This window comes from Euprymna scolopes, chromosome 15 (assembly GCF_053919585.1).
Source record: "Euprymna scolopes isolate OS-2025 chromosome 15, ASM5391958v1, whole genome shotgun sequence".
NCBI classification, from domain to species: domain Eukaryota; kingdom Metazoa; phylum Mollusca; class Cephalopoda; order Sepiida; family Sepiolidae; genus Euprymna; species Euprymna scolopes.
In genome coordinates this window covers 5,640,229-5,659,682 of record NC_136496.1, presented here as the reverse complement: position 1 = coordinate 5,659,682, position 19,454 = coordinate 5,640,229, and the positions used below count along the sequence as shown (strand labels likewise).

At 36.7% G+C, this 19,454-nt stretch overlaps 1 protein-coding gene across 2 annotated transcripts in view; it reads left to right on the top strand.

The window, feature by feature from the left end:
* Window positions 1-19,454, top strand: part of LOC145293710 (kelch domain-containing protein 10-like) — a 90,743-nt gene that overhangs the window by 39,170 nt on the left and 32,119 nt on the right. For both annotated transcript variants that reach the window (XM_080140141.1, XM_080140140.1), the window contains one exon: window positions 8,855-9,027. In XM_080140141.1, the coding sequence (XP_079996267.1) occupies window positions 8,855-9,027 (173 nt within the window). The remainder of the gene's footprint in view (window positions 1-8,854; window positions 9,028-19,454) is intronic.

Below are 19,454 nucleotides of genomic sequence, written 5' to 3'. Positions count from 1 at the left end.
TTTAAGGGGTCGCCTCAACAAGAACTTGTTTAGATTGGACTTGAAGATGACTGTTTGTTGTAGTCAGTTGGAAAGCATTCTGGCAGAACAGAGTTCCACTGGCAGGCAATTCTAGAAAAAAAACTTTGTTTAGGGAATTTTTAATATAAGCAGCACTGTCTCTTGTATATATGTCCGTATTTTGAGTTTTTGTTGTGAACATTTTGATCTTAGCCTAAAGGCCAAGGAGTCATAAGAAATGTTTTTTTTTTATTAGGTATTTAAAAAAAAAAAAATGAAGAACAAATTATGAATGCAAGTTGTTGTTGTTTTTTTTTTTTGGTTTTTTTTTTTTTCTCTATTTTCTTCAATTACAAATTTGGCATCTATCGGTCATTTGAGTTCAGCTTGGTTTAGCAATTCATCATGTGGCTTCAACAGGACTGAGCCACATGCCACACGATACAATCAATTTACTGTGGTGCCTATTCTGTATAAGTGCTTTCCTGAGAGCTGCAACATGGTTATCTTCAAATCCAATATAAACAAACACTTGCCATAAACCATCTTCATAAGTTCATTCATTTCGGATGAATGAGATGATTTTATTGTTGGCATTGGTTTCGTGTCGTTAACCATTTGACCACCGTTACCTTCCATCATCATAAGTAATCAAAGTTTATTCCTTCCATTATTTTCGATAATTATATGAGAAGAATACCCATCCCAAGATAGGTAAAATTAATTTCACTGTTTTGCATCAAGAATTTTTATTTTGATTTGAATCCGAACCCACTACATGATTTTTTTTTTTTACTTGGGAATCACCACTTAGCAAGGCCCAAAGGCCATTTGAGGATAAGAGGTTAATGAATGTATGGTGGTAGTGTAGTAATCGTTAATTGTGTAAATTGAGTAGAATTTGATTATTTATGAGGACGGCTCAACAAGAATTTGTTTACATTGAATTTAAAGGCTACCATGTTGTATTCAACTGGGAAACAAGCCAGTAGAACAGGGTTCCACGAGCAGGCAATTCAAGGAAAGAAGCTTCGTTCATGGAATCTGTGTTTAGATTTAGGCACAGATAAAGAGTGGGGGAAATCGTATATAATGGTTGTAGATAATCGAGTGTTTTTGTGAAAGTTTGGCAAGGGGAAGAGTAACCATAGATTAGAGTTGAGTCAAGCACTTGCCATGTCTTTGGCTTCTTTCTATCATCCGTGTGCTGCACACATACGCACACACATTTGTCTTTCGGCATAATGTTTTGTAAGGTATTAATAGTTATATGCCAGGGCTCTACAGACAAATTTATCCTTAGTTAACTTTTAACAACTAAATATTTTCGTTCACTAGCCAAATAGAAAAGTTACTAGCCAAACCCACATGATTTTTAGAATATGACATCTTCGTTCTGTGACAAGTATGTACATCATAAAAATTTCCCGTGTGTTTTTTTTAATAAGTGTAATTCTAGATATCCAACAAATTTTATGTTGATACTTGAAGGTATAAACATTCTAATTTCTTCAGATGTTTTTTTTTTTTAAACAGCCTTCGTTAAAAAAAAAAAAAGTATGTTGTTCTATTAAACTTTTATTGTTTAAATAATTTAACTTTGTTCGTTTTATTAATGTTCTGGTGGCACCTACTCATTTACATATGTGGATAATATTACACATAAATAGCAGACTCGGTTAGTCTGTGTGTGTTAACCAGAAGCCACCGAAGGCCAGATATGTTCTCCAGCCAAGACTCTCTTACTTGACAACCATTATATAAATATACTGTAAATATACTTTCCCTAATACACTTCTTATTGATCTACCTTTGTTTGTTGAGTCTTCATTTGTATTTGGCGACGAAGATAAACGTCAAACATAACAATTAAAAAAAAAAAAACTGAAAAGATATTTTTCACTCAGCAGTGAGCTTTGGAAGATTGTCAGTGAATACAATCGCCAAAAGATAAGCACTTCATTATTTCTAGTCGTCACTTTGAAAAATCACTCACAAATGCGACTGTTTCACTCGCAATGTAAAGCTCTGTATGCCAACCACCTCTGCCCATTCATAACAGTGAGACTAATAGAGACCATATTATCAGGAATTCCTGTGCACTACTGTCATCATCGTAAGAAATTAAGTTCATATGCCAATGATGCCGATAGAGGCCATGTTTGCACGCCAATAAGAAGTTTTGTTGTTGTTTCATGTGATAAAGATTTGTTCAGCAACCTAGTCTGACACGGAGCAGAGATTATCATACCAAATTAAGGATTAGGCTCATAAGAGTAGTGATTGATGGGCAGAAATCAGAAGCCCACAGTATTAATGCTCGAGTCCCTCAGGGGTCCATCCTGGGCCAAACTCTCTTCCTGATCTACATCAATGATCTCCCAAAACACATACTTAAATCATTCGTTGACATCTATGCTGATGACACGACCATCTATGGCAACACATCAAAGGCCGTAAATGACAAAGTTCTCTCTGATTCTCTCGCTTCTGATCTTGAGCGCACAGTAGAGTAGGGGAAGAGATGGCTAGTTATTTTAATGCATCTAAAACCAAGCTTCTATTTTTACATCATCAACGCTCTGATCCCTATCTGGCATTAATTGAAATGAATGGCTCTCGTCTAGAGAAGGCTCCATGTTTTGACAAGCTTCTGGGATTGACCTTTACTCCTGACCTGAAATGGAACACGTACATCAAGTCTGTTGCCAAGGTCGCTGGAAAAATGGTAGGATCCTTCTACCGCTCCAGAAGATATCTCACTGCTGATGCAATTCTCTATCTGTATAAAAGCCAAGTACATCCAAGGATGGAGTACTGCTGCCACATCTGGGCAGGAACTGCTAAAAACAGCCTATCCTGCGTTGACAGAGTACAAAATAGACTTTGTGGTTTAGTGGGGGATGCCCTTTTCTCTTCCCTGCAGCCTCTCTCTCACAGAAGAGACGTTGCGAGCCTGTCTTTGTTTTATCGTTATTTCCATGGCAAGTGCTCGTCTGAGCTCCAATCTCTCGTCCCCCCTCGCCAATCTTTCATGAGAAACACCTGTCTGTCTGAAACTACTGTCAATAATTTTCCCCATTCTTTATCTGTGCCGAAATCAAAACGTAGATTCCATGAGCAGAGCTTTTTTCTCAGAAGTGCATGCCTGTGAAACTCTGTTCTGTTTTCCTGTTTCCATCCTGACTACAACTTGGATGTCTTCAAGTCCAACATAAACAAATTCCTGATAAACCGCCCCCTTAAGTAAGACTCTTTATCAAATCTCCATTACTAACGATTACTACGATATTATCCCGTTGACTTCTGTACATGCAATAACCTTTATCCCCGAGTGGCTTCTGGACCTGGAAGGATACTTTCTTGACTATCAGTCTAATGGTTTTCCCCATTGGAAATAGATGGCTTTTTTTTTCTGTTTGGTATTATTCTGTGCAGTTCTAGGAGGTCTACCATCCCAAACTTTGCCTTCTCAACCCTTTCAGAAAGGGTTAGTTTATATCTACTTGTCCCCTATTTAAAGGATACCGATGGAGCTGCTCAGGCATTTTTTGCAGGCCAGAGTGCCCTTCCAGATCTTGTGTCACATCTTCCCACTGTGGGAGGGTAATAAACATCCTCCTCAAACATCGGCTGGCATGAACGACACCAAGTTAGGTCAAATCCATGTGCAGATTGGATGATGTGATCATTTTGTGTGACGACGCCCTTCATTAAAACAAAGGTTATTTACTCAATTCAAAAAGCAGTGTGACATCATAAGAAGCGAATGGTAGTTGCATAAAGTTATAGAATTGTATGTTTGAAAGCAGCAACAGCAGCCTTAACTGCTTGCTGCTGCTGCTTCTTTTAAACATTTTTTTGTAAACATGATTTTTGAACATTTTCTAGTTGAGCTATTCCCTTTTATAGTTTCAATTTCTTTTTCCTTTTTTTTTTTTTTACCCCATTTTTGGTTAATTCACGATCTCAATTGTGATAGATTTGCTGCTTTGTCAGTAATGTGATCCCACTTTTGTTTGTTTGAAAAAAAAAAAAAAAAAAGGTATTTGGAAATAAAGTTCTTTTGTTTTGGGACATGCATCTATTTTTTCAGTTAACAAAAATATTTATCTGCCGCATTCTCTAGTGTTTTTTTATGAACTAACACTTTTTTTCTATTGTACATATTTCATTCATGTTGTATATAATGTTTTTATTTCCCCACATGATGTATATATTGTGATTTGCAGTTTTAAGTAGGTTTATTCAATGATTTTGTTTTGGTGATTGTGACTAGTTAAGTTAAATAATGTTATTTAGATACTGTTACTCCCCATCCTCCTTTTTCAGCCTTGTGGCACCTATGATGTAAATCTCACCTGTCTGTTTAAATGTATGTATGTTTTTTTGTCTGTCTAAAATTTTTGACACAGGCGACGGATTCTCACGAGATCGGTCTGTTTTTGAAGCTTGACCCTTCAGACAACAAATATCGAAAAATTGGCTAAAAATATTAATTCTTCACCCTCAACTGAGCACTTTTCTACAGGGAGGGGTCATTTTTTTTACCGATATTTTCGAAAGTGATCCCCTCTTTTCGATTGACTGGCCCTAATTTAAACATTTGTCACTTCTGGTTTGGCGATGGGTACAACAGCAAAGACGTCACTTTTTTTTTTTTTTACCGTTCTTTTCCTCTTTCACGATATGGGTTCGAGCCTGCCTCCCTACAACCCCCCCCCTTTTTTTTTTTTTTTTTTGCTCAGCACACACCTCTAAACACCTTGGCAATGCCAAGCACTTAGGTTAATATTCCATATATATCACTATCATATTTATGAATAATTAATTTCTTTTGTCACATTATCTTTTAGAGTTAATAAAGTTTTTTGTTTGTGAGCTGGGAGCATCATGCCATATTGTCATCTCTTGCACTTTGGCGGCTGCGGAAGGGGGTGCACACGGATTCATAAGTATAAAAACAAAAGACGATTCCAAACAAAAACAGACTCTGATGCTTTATTCGTTAGATTCTGGGTATGACACTCCTGACCCTCTAAATGCTAAAGTCCACATTTGATGTCAACGCTGTGTTTGTCAGTTGGTTGATCAATTCACTTAATCATCTGCTCTGAGCCACAAGCTGTGTTCAATTGAATCCAATTTTCAACTGTTGTCAAGTGTCCAACTGCTGTCCTAACCATCGGCAACTGTACAGTCATAAAAACGTCACAAAACTCTAGAGTCTGCAAACCACTCCCTACCATCATAAAAACTCATTGACTGTCACAAACCCATAGCCACTCTCCAATAAGCCCACAAAACAAATCTAATTACAGGGTGATCCCCCCCCCCCAAAAAAAAAAACAGAACCCATAAATTTTTTTTTCATTACTTCTACGAAAATAAAGCAAAATAATTCTAATTTTGAACACTCAAACTTCTGCCTGTGTATGACTATGCCCAAAAGTTCCAGTAATCAAGGATGCTTTGCACAAAAATTATAGTCTCTCCAGAATATGTTCAAAATGACCTCTTGGGCATTGGAGACAGACTTAGCGCAACCATTGCGCAAAATTGTCAATCACTCGCATGCACTTCTCTCTAGGGATTTCTCTGAGTGTAACAGTTTCTGTAAGACTTTTTCCTGAGGTGCTGTATCCCAGTAAACATGATTTTTGCTATTGACATGTCCTGACAGCAGAAAGTACGCTTTGTCAGAGAACCAAACATGATCTAAAAAGTCTGGATTGTCTTTGATTATTTCACTAAACCATTCACACATTGAAATAGAAAATATCGAAAAACAAAATTTAAATTGTATGTATCCATTATGGAATGAAGTTCTCAAAAAAAAATTTCACTTAATTTCATCAAGTTTTTTTTTTATTATTTTTTTTTTTACAGCGAAAAAACAATTTGTTATGATACCGAGCAAAAGGTTCGATTTTTAGGAAGAAAAGCTAGTAATAAAGATGGGGAGGGAGTGTCTGTGCTTTAAATTGAGTTATCTCCCTGTGGCATGTTCAAAAAATTCAAAGATGGATACCTTCAACGTGCTGTCATAAAAATATGTTTTTCCACTGTAAAAAAAAAAAAAAAAAAAAAAAAAAAGAAAACTACTCGATCAAATTAAGTGAATTTTTTTTTTCGGAGATCTTCAGTCCAAAACGGATGTATACAATATAACCCTTTTTTTTTTTTTTTTTTCGATATTTTCATTTTTTTAATGCCTTGATTAAACTGTACAATTCCTGAAAATACAAACTTTGACACATTCAGTATATATCGATTGAACTCTGGGTGCATGCGTGTGACATCATTGACCCTCTACACCAGTGCTTTTCAATCATTTTTGCTGGAGCGGAAACCCATGGAAACATTTCACTGGCTCATGGAACCCCTCTGAAATAATTTAATTGTCTTATGCAACAAAAAACATCATTATAAAATGAAATGAAAATACTTTTATGAATTTTAGTGCTATTCTTTTAATTCCTAATAAGAATATATAAAGTAAATCTAATAATGGCAAGACAAATTAATTTTTCAAATGTAACAAGTTTAAACATGTAAAAATGAATATATTTTAACAATAATTTTTTTAATATATGCATATAATATGTAATTATGTAAAAATTAATATATTTTAACAATTTTTTTAATATATACATATATGTAATTATGTAAAATTGAGTATATTTTAACAATAGCTTTTTTTTTTTTTTTTTTTTTTTTTTTTTAAATATGCACATAATATTAAAATAGATTTTCAAAATTGAATTTTATGTTCTGTTTATTTGTTCATTGATTTAATTTAGTCTTAGTCTTCTCTCGGTGCTGTGTCCATCAGTTGATGTTGGCTCATCTTGATCTGTTCCGAGCCACGACCAGCCTTCAATTGTCCCTAACTGTTGCAAATTCAAAACTGTTGTAAAATTCACTGCCACTCCTAAAACTGTCCGTAAACTAACTCTAAATATATCAACCTATATGATCGATCTTTTGTCACCTGCTACACCTTGACTAACAGTCCTATTTTATCTGCCTTTGTGTTCTTTGTTTTTCACCCCAACATCTGGTCCATCTCCGTGGTCATTCACAGAGGATGTGCAACAAAAGGAAGTGTTATAAAACAATGAGTTATCTCCCCTTGTTGGTTTATGTTGTGCTTGAACTTCTGCATATCAGCACTGTCAGGGAAGCGGGTAGCAGGAAGGGAATTTCAAAGTCTAGCTATAATGCTTCTGAAACGGGAGAAAGGACCTCAAAAAGGATAGGCTTTTTAATTCTCGCCCCCTCCCCATCCAAATCAACAGAGATTAGAGCATTCCTGTAATGACCTTGCCCCTATTGATTTTGCAGTGAGAGTTTAGTTCTGTGCAGCTCTAGGAGGTCCACCCTTCCAGACCTTGCCTTCTCTCTCTTTGAGAAGGGGTTAGTTTATTTCTGATTGTCTGAGGCGCCCTTACCGGGGAATACCGACGGGGTTGCTCAAACACTTTTTGCAGGTCAGAGTGTCCCCTTCTTCTTCTCGATCTCACTTTCCGATCCTGGTGTCACAGATCTTGCAGTGGGAGAGAACTAAATACCGCCTCATTGTGAGATTAGTTTTCAGTAGGAGGGTGGTCATTGTCTAACTACCTGGTCCACAGCAGTAATCTGGTCTCTTCCTGAGATGTTGCGAAAGGCTCAACATTTCAATCTTGTTTGCTTAAAACAAAGATTGTGGGAAATTCATGGCTTAAACTTGGGGGACAAGTCAGGTATAGATTGAAGCCAAATACGGTTTGATTTTTTTTTTTTTTTTTTTTTACTCACCTTGCCACTCGGATGTAAGAGGCTGCTAGTTGAGGCCATGCCTAAGAAAGTTGTTGCTCTTGGCTCATCTCAATCTACTCCAACCCACAACCAATCTTCAATTGTCCCAAACTGGAAACTGTCCCTAACTGTTGCAAATTCAAAACTGTTGTAAAATTCACTGCCACTCCTAAAACTAACTCTAAATATATCAACCTATATGATCGATCTTTTGTCACCTGCTACACCTTGACTAACAATCCTATTTTATCTGCCTTTGTGTTCTTTGTTTTTCACCTTACATCTAGTCCATCTCCGTGGTCATTCATAGAGGATGTGCAACAGGAGGAAGTGTTATAAAACAAAATAGGATTTATCTCCCCCTGATTTACAGTAAAAAAAAAAAATGGTGGTACTTAAAAAGAAAGTGTTTATTATTGTAATCAGACCGCATATATATGAAGATGTCAGAAACTCTTTTTTCATAAGATTATATTTTAATTTGGTAATGAAAAAATGTGAAAAGATTTCAACAATTTATTTTAAGTTCAAATGAAGACCACAAAATTTCAATGAAGACATAACTGACAAAAAAATAAATAACTTTCAAAGTGCCCATACGAATAAAGTCTGGAAACTTATTTAAGGCACCTCGTATGAAAACGAAAATACAGATTCAAATGGTTATAAAAAAAATGTAAAGGATTTTCAGTAGTTTCTAACTTTCTGAGAATGAGGATTGACAATTTGAATTATTTGGCTAATGCTCTCATTTTGAATGTTATTCATGCAATGCTTCGGTCAAACTTGGGAATCTGCACGGAATTTCAAATGGAAGCTTTTATTTAGTTAATTCACGGGGGTTGTCTGCTCTTGTTTCATCAGCCATGAAAATGTACACAATGATAGAGAAATTTTTTTGAAAAACAAACAAAATGGTATTTATTTAAAATGTTATTTGTAAAGTGTTCAAATTAAAAAAAAAAAATGTTAAAGTCCATATTCTCTGATATCGAGCACATTATTCTCTTCAATAAATCCCCTGCATTCGTTGTTGTTGTTGTTGTTGCAGTGTGTCTTTATGGTGATAGCATCGTAACCTTTGGTGGTTCAGGTTTACCATTTGGTCTGAACAGTAGCAACGATGTCCATATTTTGGATCTTATTAGTGGTAAATGGCAGCGGATTGAATGTGATGCCCTCGACGGCAATGAAAATAACATCCCATCGAAAAGATACGGACATGTAAGTACTGAGGACCATTTTCTTTAAAGTTTCAAAAATCCATAAGCATCAAAATTTTAAACAAACTCGACTTATTTATTTATTTATTTATTTGTGGACTGTTATCCTCATCAAAAGCTGGTGCTACCAGATCAGGCTGCCTATTGGCTTCCTGAGACGAAACGCACCTACATCGATTTCTGTTTTTGTTTTCTATTCTCTTTTGTAAAACTTAATTATGTTCTACAAAAACAAAATAAAAACAACAGCCCCCTCCCCTTCCCCCCTCCTTTTTTCCTTCTCTACTTCCTGGTTGACCCTGTCGGCAGGGCATTAGAATACGCCGACTGCCCCCCTGCAGAGGGTAAAAGTCCCTCAACGGGGCTACCTGTTGGCCGTGGGTGGCAACCCGTGATGCCTAGGAAAAGGATCCTGGTGGCTGAGCAACCGATGCCTAAGGAAAATAAAGGTACCTGTAGCAACACTCTACTTTGGCCTTGTACTAGGCTAGACGGGCGGTTGGAGAGGCCCGATCCAACCAATCGGCTAGTCATGTCAAGCCCTAACACTTACACTGAAAATGTCAATTATAACATCTAAATAAAATTAAAAAATAAAAAAACAACTTAATCCAAAGATAATACATTTCACTACTACAAACATAAACAAACCAGTTAAGTGTTAGAAGGCGATGGCAAGGGCCAATCAATTGATGAGACAAAAACCACACAACTGCTCCCTAACGAACGTTTCTATCAAACTGGGAAAGAAGAAACTAAAGGAGGAAACAGGAAATGATGGAACAAACTCAATCAATTGAGTATATCTCTTTTGTATCCCTGGGATGAAAGGGCGAATGGGTTTCCCCCCTAACATCTCCCAATTTCGGGCTCCGAGGAGGGTGGGGAGCAAGAGAGATGAAAATCTAAACAAACTTCTATGGATATAATAAACCCAAACAAAAAACCCAGAAATCAAAAAAATACTACAAAATCGAAAAGAACCCACTCTGACGTAACCAGCTCAGACAGTGAACAAGAATATAACTATGAAATAATTGATAAAGAAAAATATCCAAGATTCATAGTAATTGAAACCTTGGAAGGAAAAAAGATCAGCGATCTATCTCCATTCCTAATTGAAAAAATTCTGTCTCAAAACAGCAACCCAAAAACAGCAAAAAAAATGAAAAATGGCAATCTACTTGTCACAGTCGACAACTATAAAGACGCAAAAAACATCTTAGAGATGGAAAAATTCCATATCTATAAATGCAAAAGTTATGCTCATGAAAGACTAAACACATCAAAAGGTGTTATAAAAAGCCATGAATTAAGCTTGGCTACAGCAGAAGAAATAGAAAATGCCCTAAGAAAACAGGGAGTAATCGATCACGTCCGAATAAACATAAAAAGGAATGGTCAAACCATACCTACAAAAACCTACATACTAACTTTCAATACACCAAAAATTCCCAAAGAAATAAAAATCGGATACACAATAGAAAAAGTAGAACAATACATACCAGCCCCTCTGAGATGTTATAAGTGTCATAAATATGGACATAGCAGAGAAGCATGCAAAGGACAGAAAGTATGTGGAAAATGTGGCTTAAAAGAACCTAACCATACTGAAAGTGAATGCCCAAACGAAACAAAATGCCCAAATTGCCAAGAAAAACACCCAGCATACTCTAAAATATGCAAAATCTACACAAAAGAAAAAGAAATAGCCGAAATAAAATACAAACAAAACGTGCCCTTTCCTGAAGCAAGGAAAATAGCAAGCTCTCGAGAAAAAATAAACACTTACGCAGATATTACAAAAACTTCAAACCAAACAACCCAAAACCAAGACCTACTTAAACTAATCTCCGAACTCAACAATTTAATTGAAACTTTAAAAACTAACCAAAACGAAAACAAGAAACAAATATCAGTATCTTTGAAAACTCAGTCAAATGATCTAAAACAAGTCCCAAAGAGCAAAAAAGAACCCGAACAACAAAAACCACAAATAAACCGTGAAAGATCCAAATCACGTACAAGGACAAAAGCAGAAGACAAAAACACAATATCTGGAAAGATGGAAACAGAACGGGAAAACACAAATCCTCTTTCCAAAAACCAAAGTAAACAAAAAACAGAGACAATATTAATTGAAAATGAAAACAAATTTGAATTGATTGAAATCGAGAGTCACAGGAAAAAATCTAGCTCCAAAAACAGAACTGATCAGGAAGAGAAAATGGAGACTGAGGAACCAAGCAGTTCAAGTAAACACAAAACAAAAACCACTCAAAACACAACAAACCAATAGAATAATAGATATAAAAACCTAAACAAAAACCAAACAGAAAAAAAAAGGAAAAAAATTAATAAACAAACGAACTTACTTATGGAAATGAATAAAAACATCATACAGTGGAACTGTAGAGGCATAAAACCAAACTACGAAGAAATCAAACATATAATAGCACAATATGACCCCAGCATAATCGGCCTACAGGAAACTCTTCTAAAAGAAACGGACACCATCAACTTCAAAGGATACCACATCTACAATCAAACAAACAGATCACAAGCAGATAATCGACCCACAGGTGGCACTTCAATTATAATAAAAAAACAGATACCACATATAAAATTACAACTCCAAACAAACCTTCAAACAATAGCAATTAAAGTTACACTTCACCGACCAATAACCATTTGTTCAATATACATTCCACCTAAACATAAACTAAACAAAACCGAAATTGAAGATCTTATAACACAACTCCCCATACCTTTTATATTAATGGGGGACTTCAACGCCCATAACAAAATGTGGGGAAGTGAGAATATTAATCAAAATGGGAAAACCATTGAATCATTACTGGAATCACCTGAAGTAACTATATTCAACGACAAAACACACACATACCTTCACCCAGGCACAGGAACAACATCAGCTATCGACCTAACACTATGCTCCCCCACAATATTTATGGACTTCCAATGGGAGGTACATAACGACCAGTGTGGCAGCGATCACTTCCCAATTTTTCTCAAAACCCAAGAACCTACAACAGAAGAATCAAAACCAAAATGGCAAATTAATAAAGCTAACTGGACTGAATTTAGCAAACTTTGCACAAATCTAATTAATCAAGAAATAGTTAACAAACCAGATCCTATGTTAGCTTTCACCAATACACTAAACGAAATAGCAACCAAGACAATCCCAAAATCTTCCACCAAACCACACCCAAAATCAACGCCATGGTTCACAATAGAATGTAAGCAAGCAATAACCAACAGGAAAAAAATGCTAAAAAACTTCAAACTACATCCTACAAAACCCAACCTTCAAAAATACCTACAAGCACGAGCAAAAGCACGCTATATTATAAAAAAAAGCAAAAAAGAAACCTGGCAAAACTATATTTCCAAATTGAACAACAACACGCCATCAAAAAAAACATGGGAAATAATAAGAAAAATAACTGGAAAAAAACTTGGAACACCAATAAATAATATAAATACACCAAATGGTAGACAAACTATAGACAAAAAAGAAATAGCAAACATAATCGCAAATGAATTCAGCCAAAACTCATCATCCAACCACTACTCCCCCAAATTCCAAAAATACAAAAACAACGCAGAAAAAGAAAAACTCAATTTCACATCCAATAACAAAGAATACTATAACACCTCTTTCACTATAACAGAACTAAAAAATGCAATTCATAAAAGTAAAGATACAGCTACTGGTCCAGACGACATCCACTATCAATTTCTAAAACACATGCCAGGCACATCTCTCAACATTCTCTTACAGATAATTAACAAAATATGGTGGACTAACAATTTTCCAAAACACTGGCTCGACTCCAATATCATCCCAATTCCTAAAGCAGGAAAAGATCACTCCAACCCTACCAATTATCGTCCTATCGCCTTAACAAGCTGTATATGCAAAACAACAGAAAGGATGGTCAATACAAGACTAATGTGGCATTTAGAAAAATATAACCTCATTTCTACACACCAAAGCGGATTTAGACAAAATCAAGGTACTAATGACCAACTTATTCGGCTAGAAACATATATTCGTAACGGTCTAATAAGAAACCACCACGTGGTCTCAATCTTTTTTGATATCGAAAAGGCGTATGACACCACGTGGAGATATGGAATCTTGAAAGATATTCATAATATGGGAATCAGAGGAAACCTAGCAAAATTTATCCAAGAATTCCTATCCCACAGAACATTTAAAGTATGCTTAGGAAATACAACATCAGATCAACACACACAAGAAACAGGGGTACCACAGGGTAGCGTACTTTCTGCCACCCTTTTTCTAATTAAAATCAACAGTATAATCGAAAATGTTAACATGGGATTCGAAAAAACACTATTTGTTGATGACTTTTCAATAACTTACTCATCACCAAATATGCCAACTATTGAAAGACAAATGCAACATAGCCTTAACAAAATAGACCTTTGGGTTAACCAAAATGGATTTAAAATGTCCAAAAGCAAAACCACATGTATCCACTTTTGTAGGAAACGAAAATATCACCTTGACCCACAGCTCAAACTAGATGGACAACCAATACCAGTAGTACAACACACCAAATTTCTAGGGATCATTTTAGACAACAAACTAAACTTCAAGGAGCACATTAACAAATTAAAACAAAAATGCTTAAAAGCAATAAATATCTTAAAAATAGTATCAAAACTAGATTGGGGAGCAGATCAAGCTACAATGCTCAAAATATATCGCTCACATATCAGATCCAAACTAGATTATGGTTGTGCCATATACAGCTCTACTTACAAATCCTACAAAAACAAACTACTAACAATACAGAATCAAAGTTTAAGACTCAGCCTGGGAGCCTACCGAACTTCTCCAATGGAAAGCCTTCATGTAGAAGCCCAAGAACTACCCCTGCACTTAAGATGGAAAAAACTAGCGTTACAATACGCAACAAAACTACAAACCAACCCCGAAAACCCAACATACAAAACTACCTTCAACTTACAATGTACAAACTCTTATTCAAGGAAACCAAAAAGTATACCCTCCTTTGGACACAGAATTAAAGAAATAATACATCAAATCAATGAAAACCCCGACAATATAATTACTCAGAAAACAAACGACAGACCCCCATGGACATTACACAACCCAGAAACCGACATAACACTTACTACTTACAAGAAAAACATTACAAATAATATAACAAACAGAAGCAACTTTGGAGAACTAAGAGAAAAATATGCAGAATACATAGAAATATACACCGATGGGTCTAAAACTATAAACGGAACAAGCGCAGCATGCACAGATGGACAAAATCAATATCAAATAAGACTGCCCAACGAGGCTTCAATATATACAGCCGAACTGCAGGCCATCAAAATAGCTCTCAAACACATCAAAGACATCAACGAACAAAAAGCCATAATATATACAGACTCCCTATCCTGTATCATGGCCCTTGAAGTAAAATCTAAACACCCTTTTATCACAGAAATTATACAAGAATACAATGAAATAACCGAAAAAAACAATAAAAAAATTATAATAGCCTGGATACCAAGTCATGTCGGCATTCCAGGAAATGAAAAAGCAGACAAACTGGCTAAAGAAGCCACAAACCACCAAATGGAAAAAATTAAAATACCATACACAGACCTAAAAAGAAAAATCAACGAATATATAGAAAACATGTGGCAAGAGGAATGGAACAAATGCACTACAAACAAATTGCATGAACATCAACCAATAATTAAAAACGAAAAACAAAAAATTTTTAAAGGAAGAAGAGAAGAAATTGTACTAAACCGAATAAGAATCGGACATACAAAATTAACTCATTCCTACCTAATCAAAGCGGAGGAAACACCAAATTGCACACTCTGCAATCAACAACTAACAATTAAACATCTACTGACAGAATGTAGAAAACACAAACACACTCAGAAGAAATATTTTAAAACAACAAACATTAGAAAAGTGTTCCAGGAAGTGGAACCCCAACAAATCATAAACTATTTAAAAGAAACAAATGTATTCAAACTCCTATAAAGCAAACAAGTAAAATTCAGTTTAGAAAAACAAATCTCTTACAACTAAAACAATTTTTCAGAAAACCTAAAACATCTTGCTTCAAAAGATAAACTTTTTCAAGAAACTTAAAAATTTTTTTACAAGAAACTGAAAATCTATTATACCAACAAAACTTTTTTGGCATTAAATGACTCTTAGAGGTTGAAATGCCGTTAAACAAATACACTCACTCACTCACTCCTCATCAAAAACAACTATCATCATCACAGCCTTGAGCCCCTGGAGGGGCACAGGTCATTCGCAGCAGCCCAACGTCTACGGTCCTGGGCGATACGCTCCCGCTCCTCCCAGCTCTCTTCTCCGGGTGTTCTTTGGTTGGCCTCTTTTCCTCTTCCACTGAGGGTTCCAGATGAGGGCCTGGCATTTGATGTTTGTTGGTGGTTTTCTCAGGGTGTGTCCAATTCATTTTCGGCACTGAAGCGTCCTTTCAGCTTTGACCCCAGCACGTCATACTTTCTGCAGGTGCAGGACCTTCCTCTTTTAGAACCGGAGCCTGTCGTGTTTTTGTGGATGCTTTCGTAGCGAGGAGTTCTTTTTTCAGGTTGAGGGTGCTGGCTCCAACCTTCCCATGAGGTAGATGGAGTGCTCTTAGTCTGGCCTCTACCTGTCGACTTGTCCAGTATGGGTGTCCCTACCAGGAGACAAATCTCTCACCGGCTTAGCTCTTGAGATCACGGAGACAATGCAAGCTTCTCAACCAATGCTAAGGTTGCTCTCCCTTTGGGAAGAACAACAACTATGGAAGGCAGTAATTACTGACGATACCGTTAAGAGACTCAGCATTCCTATCCCAGTTAACCACCTGATGAAGATCAGAGGAATAGTTGGCTGAAACGTCTGGAAATAAGGTTATTTTATTGTTAATCGCCTGGGGTACTCTTATCGGGAATGGTTGCTGCATTGTGTGGACAAGTCTGCTACATTTCATCATCGCATTTTTCCTTTGATTTCTTGGTGGCACTTTTGGATGTATCTCGCATGAACTTAATTAGTTGTGCCCCAATGAAGTAGCGGTCATTTTATGATACTCTTGAGACCGAGGAAGTTGTTTAGCTCTACTTAATGACCTGCCACTGAATAAAATCTGATACAACGAAGATCACATGTGTTCCAGCTAACTACCCCTAGGATACTTTTTTTCAAGTTACGATGTGGAATACAATGTTTTTCCGGTCTCTGGTTATGGTATTCAACCCATCTTACGGTGGTAAGTGTTTAACTGAACATTAGTTCGCTAAAACATGGTAAGACGACAACAACTATGGAAGGCAGTAATTACTGAAGATACAGTTAAGAGATTCAGCATTCCTATCCCGTCACGGTTAACCACCTGACGAAGAACAGAGGAATAGTTGTCCGAAATGTTGTGAAACAACAACTATGAAGATGAGGATAACAGTCTGCAAATAAATAAATAAATAAATAAATAAATATAAATTACTCGTCTCAAAGGATTCCAATAAAAAAATAAATTTGACTCTTGTGTTCAATTTTGGAATTTGCTGTATTATATTAGTGCAATTGATATGCATAATAAAATTTTTTTTTTTTTTTTTTTTTTTTTTTTACATGGAGGTCACTACTTATCAAGGCCCGGAGGCCACTCAGGGATAAAGGTTATTGTGTGTACAGTAATCAATGATAGTATTGTAGTAATCATTAGTATTGGAGATTTGATAGTGCCTTACTTAAGGGGGCGGTTTGTCAGGAATTTGCTTATGTTGGACTTGAAGACCTCCAAGTTGTAGTCAGATGGAAAACAGGTAAACGGAAGAGAGTTCCACAGTCGTGCACTTCTGAGAAAAAAGCTCTGCTCATAGAATCTATGTTTGGATTTAGGCACAGATAAAGAGTGGGGAAAATTATTGACAGTAATTTCAGACAGACAGGTGTTTCTCATGAAAGATTGGCGAGGGGGGGGGGCGAAAGATTGGAGCTCAGACGAGCACTTGTCATGGAAATAGTAAAACAAAGACAGGCTCGCAACGTCTCTTCTGTGAGAGAGAGGCTGCAGGGAAGAGAAAAGGGCATCCCCCACTAAACCACGAAGTCTATTTTGTACTCTGTCCAGGCAGGATAGGCTATTTTTAGCAGCTCCTGCCCAGATGTGGCAGCAGTACTCCATCCTTGGACGTACTTGGCTTTTATACAGATAGAGAATTGCATCAGTGGTGAGATATCTTCTGAAGCAGTAGAAGGATCCCACCATTTTCCTAGCATCCTTGGCAACAGACCTGATGTACGTGTTCCATTTCAGATCAGGAGTAACGGTCAATCCCAGAAGCTTGTCAAAATATGGAGCCTCCCCAAGACGAGAGCCATCCATTTCAATTGATGCCAGATGGGGATCAGAGCGTTGATGATGTAAAGATAGAAGCTTGGTTTTAGATGCATTAAAAGTAACCAGCCATCTCTTCCCTCACTGTACCACGCACTCAAGATCAGAAGCGAGAGAATCAGAGAGAACTTTGTCATTTACGGCCTTTGATGTGTTGCCATAGATGATCGTGTCATCAGCATAGATGTCAACGAATGATTTAAGTATATGTTTTAGGAGATCATTGATGTAGATCAGGAGAGTTGGCCCAGGATGGACCCCTGAGGGACTCCAGCATTGATACTGTGGGCCTCTGATTTCTGCCCATCAACCACTACTCTTATGAACCTATCGGAGAGAAATGATTTAATGATTGAGAAAACATTTCCAGTGATACTGTAGCTGGAAATCTTGTGAAGTAGACCCTTATGCCATACCTTATCGAAGACCTTCGGTATGTCAAGAGCAATTGTCTGTATTTTTGAGATGAGGTGTTTTCATTGATTGAGATTGTCGGACTGACTTCCTCATCTTTGTTGTTATAGTCACAATGTTTCGGCCGTTTTGCGCTCCGTCGAGACTCCTAACAAACGGTTCCCCAGTTCGTTACAAAACACCTGATGAAGGCCGGAGGGCAAAACGGCCAAAATGTTGTGACTATAAGAACCAAGATGAGGAAGTCAGTCCTACAATCTCAATCAATGTCAGGAGCAATTGCCCTGGAAAGGAAGTTTTTGTCGAGAGATTCACTAATCGTATGAGATATAATCGTTAGCATATCTGCTGTAGATCTAAGAAGGTTGTTTCTGCCAAGGTGGTTGACTACTTCTTTATTTAATATGGATTCCAACAACTTACTCATGACACAGAGGAGACTTATTGGTCTGTACTGAGGGAGATGACTTTTCACCTGAGTTCTTAAATACAGGGCATACTGATGAGGTTTTCCAGGGTGTTGGAAAGCACTTCTCCTTAAGGCAACGCTTAAACAGTTTTGTAAGTATGAGGGCAAGTTCTGGTTGGAGCTTTTTCAGCACTATAACTGGAATGCCATCAGGGCCAGTTGCTTTACTGGAATCAAGGTTCTTGATTAACTTGGTGACCTCACGCACAGATATTTGTATGTTGTATAGCGTGCTGTCTGTTATAGGAGGAAATACAGGGAGTTGATGGCCTTCATCGCATAGGGTAGAATTAGCTGCAAAGTTCTTGGCAAATAGTCTGGCCTTGTCTGATGCTGACGAGATGACCTCAGGTCCATTAATGATGGTTGGGATAGAACGCACGCTTCTGTTCAGGATCCTGTTTGCTATTTGCCAAAACTGGTGGGAACCAAGCCGCTGCTCAGCTACTTTAGATTTAACAGACTGAGCATATAGCTCTCTTGCATTTTTTATTACTCTTTTACAGTGGTTGCTGGCAGTCCTGAAAGCAGCTTTAGTCTCAGTACATCTATTATTTTGGTAGCTATGGAAAAAGTGATTTCTGTGCGCAATGGCAGCAGCACATTCTGGGGAGAATCATGGCTGGCTGTTAGGTTTTGTTGGAATTTTTTAGATGGTATGAATCGGTCTATGCCTATAATTAACCATTCGGTCAGGTCTGATACTATAGAGGACACATCCTTTTTTTTTTTTTTAAACATGGAGTGCAGAGGTAGATCAAATATGAATGTACGGAAGCTATCCCAGTCAACCATAGAGTATCGATATACAATATGGTGGAGAGGTACGTCTAAAGACTTATTACATTGTGCATGATTGCCTACTAAGTCTGTTCTAGTGACAACAGCAGCATAAAATTAATTTGTCTCAAATTAAGATGTCTCAAAATTATCTGACACATTTGTTGGTCACAAAAACATTAGATAAAAATTAATAATCAAAATATTTTTTTTTATTTTTTAAATGTATATAGAATGCCGTTTTATTTCACATAGTCTTAAATATTAAATTGACCAAATGTTTCCCATCATTGCTAACACACGATTGTAGAC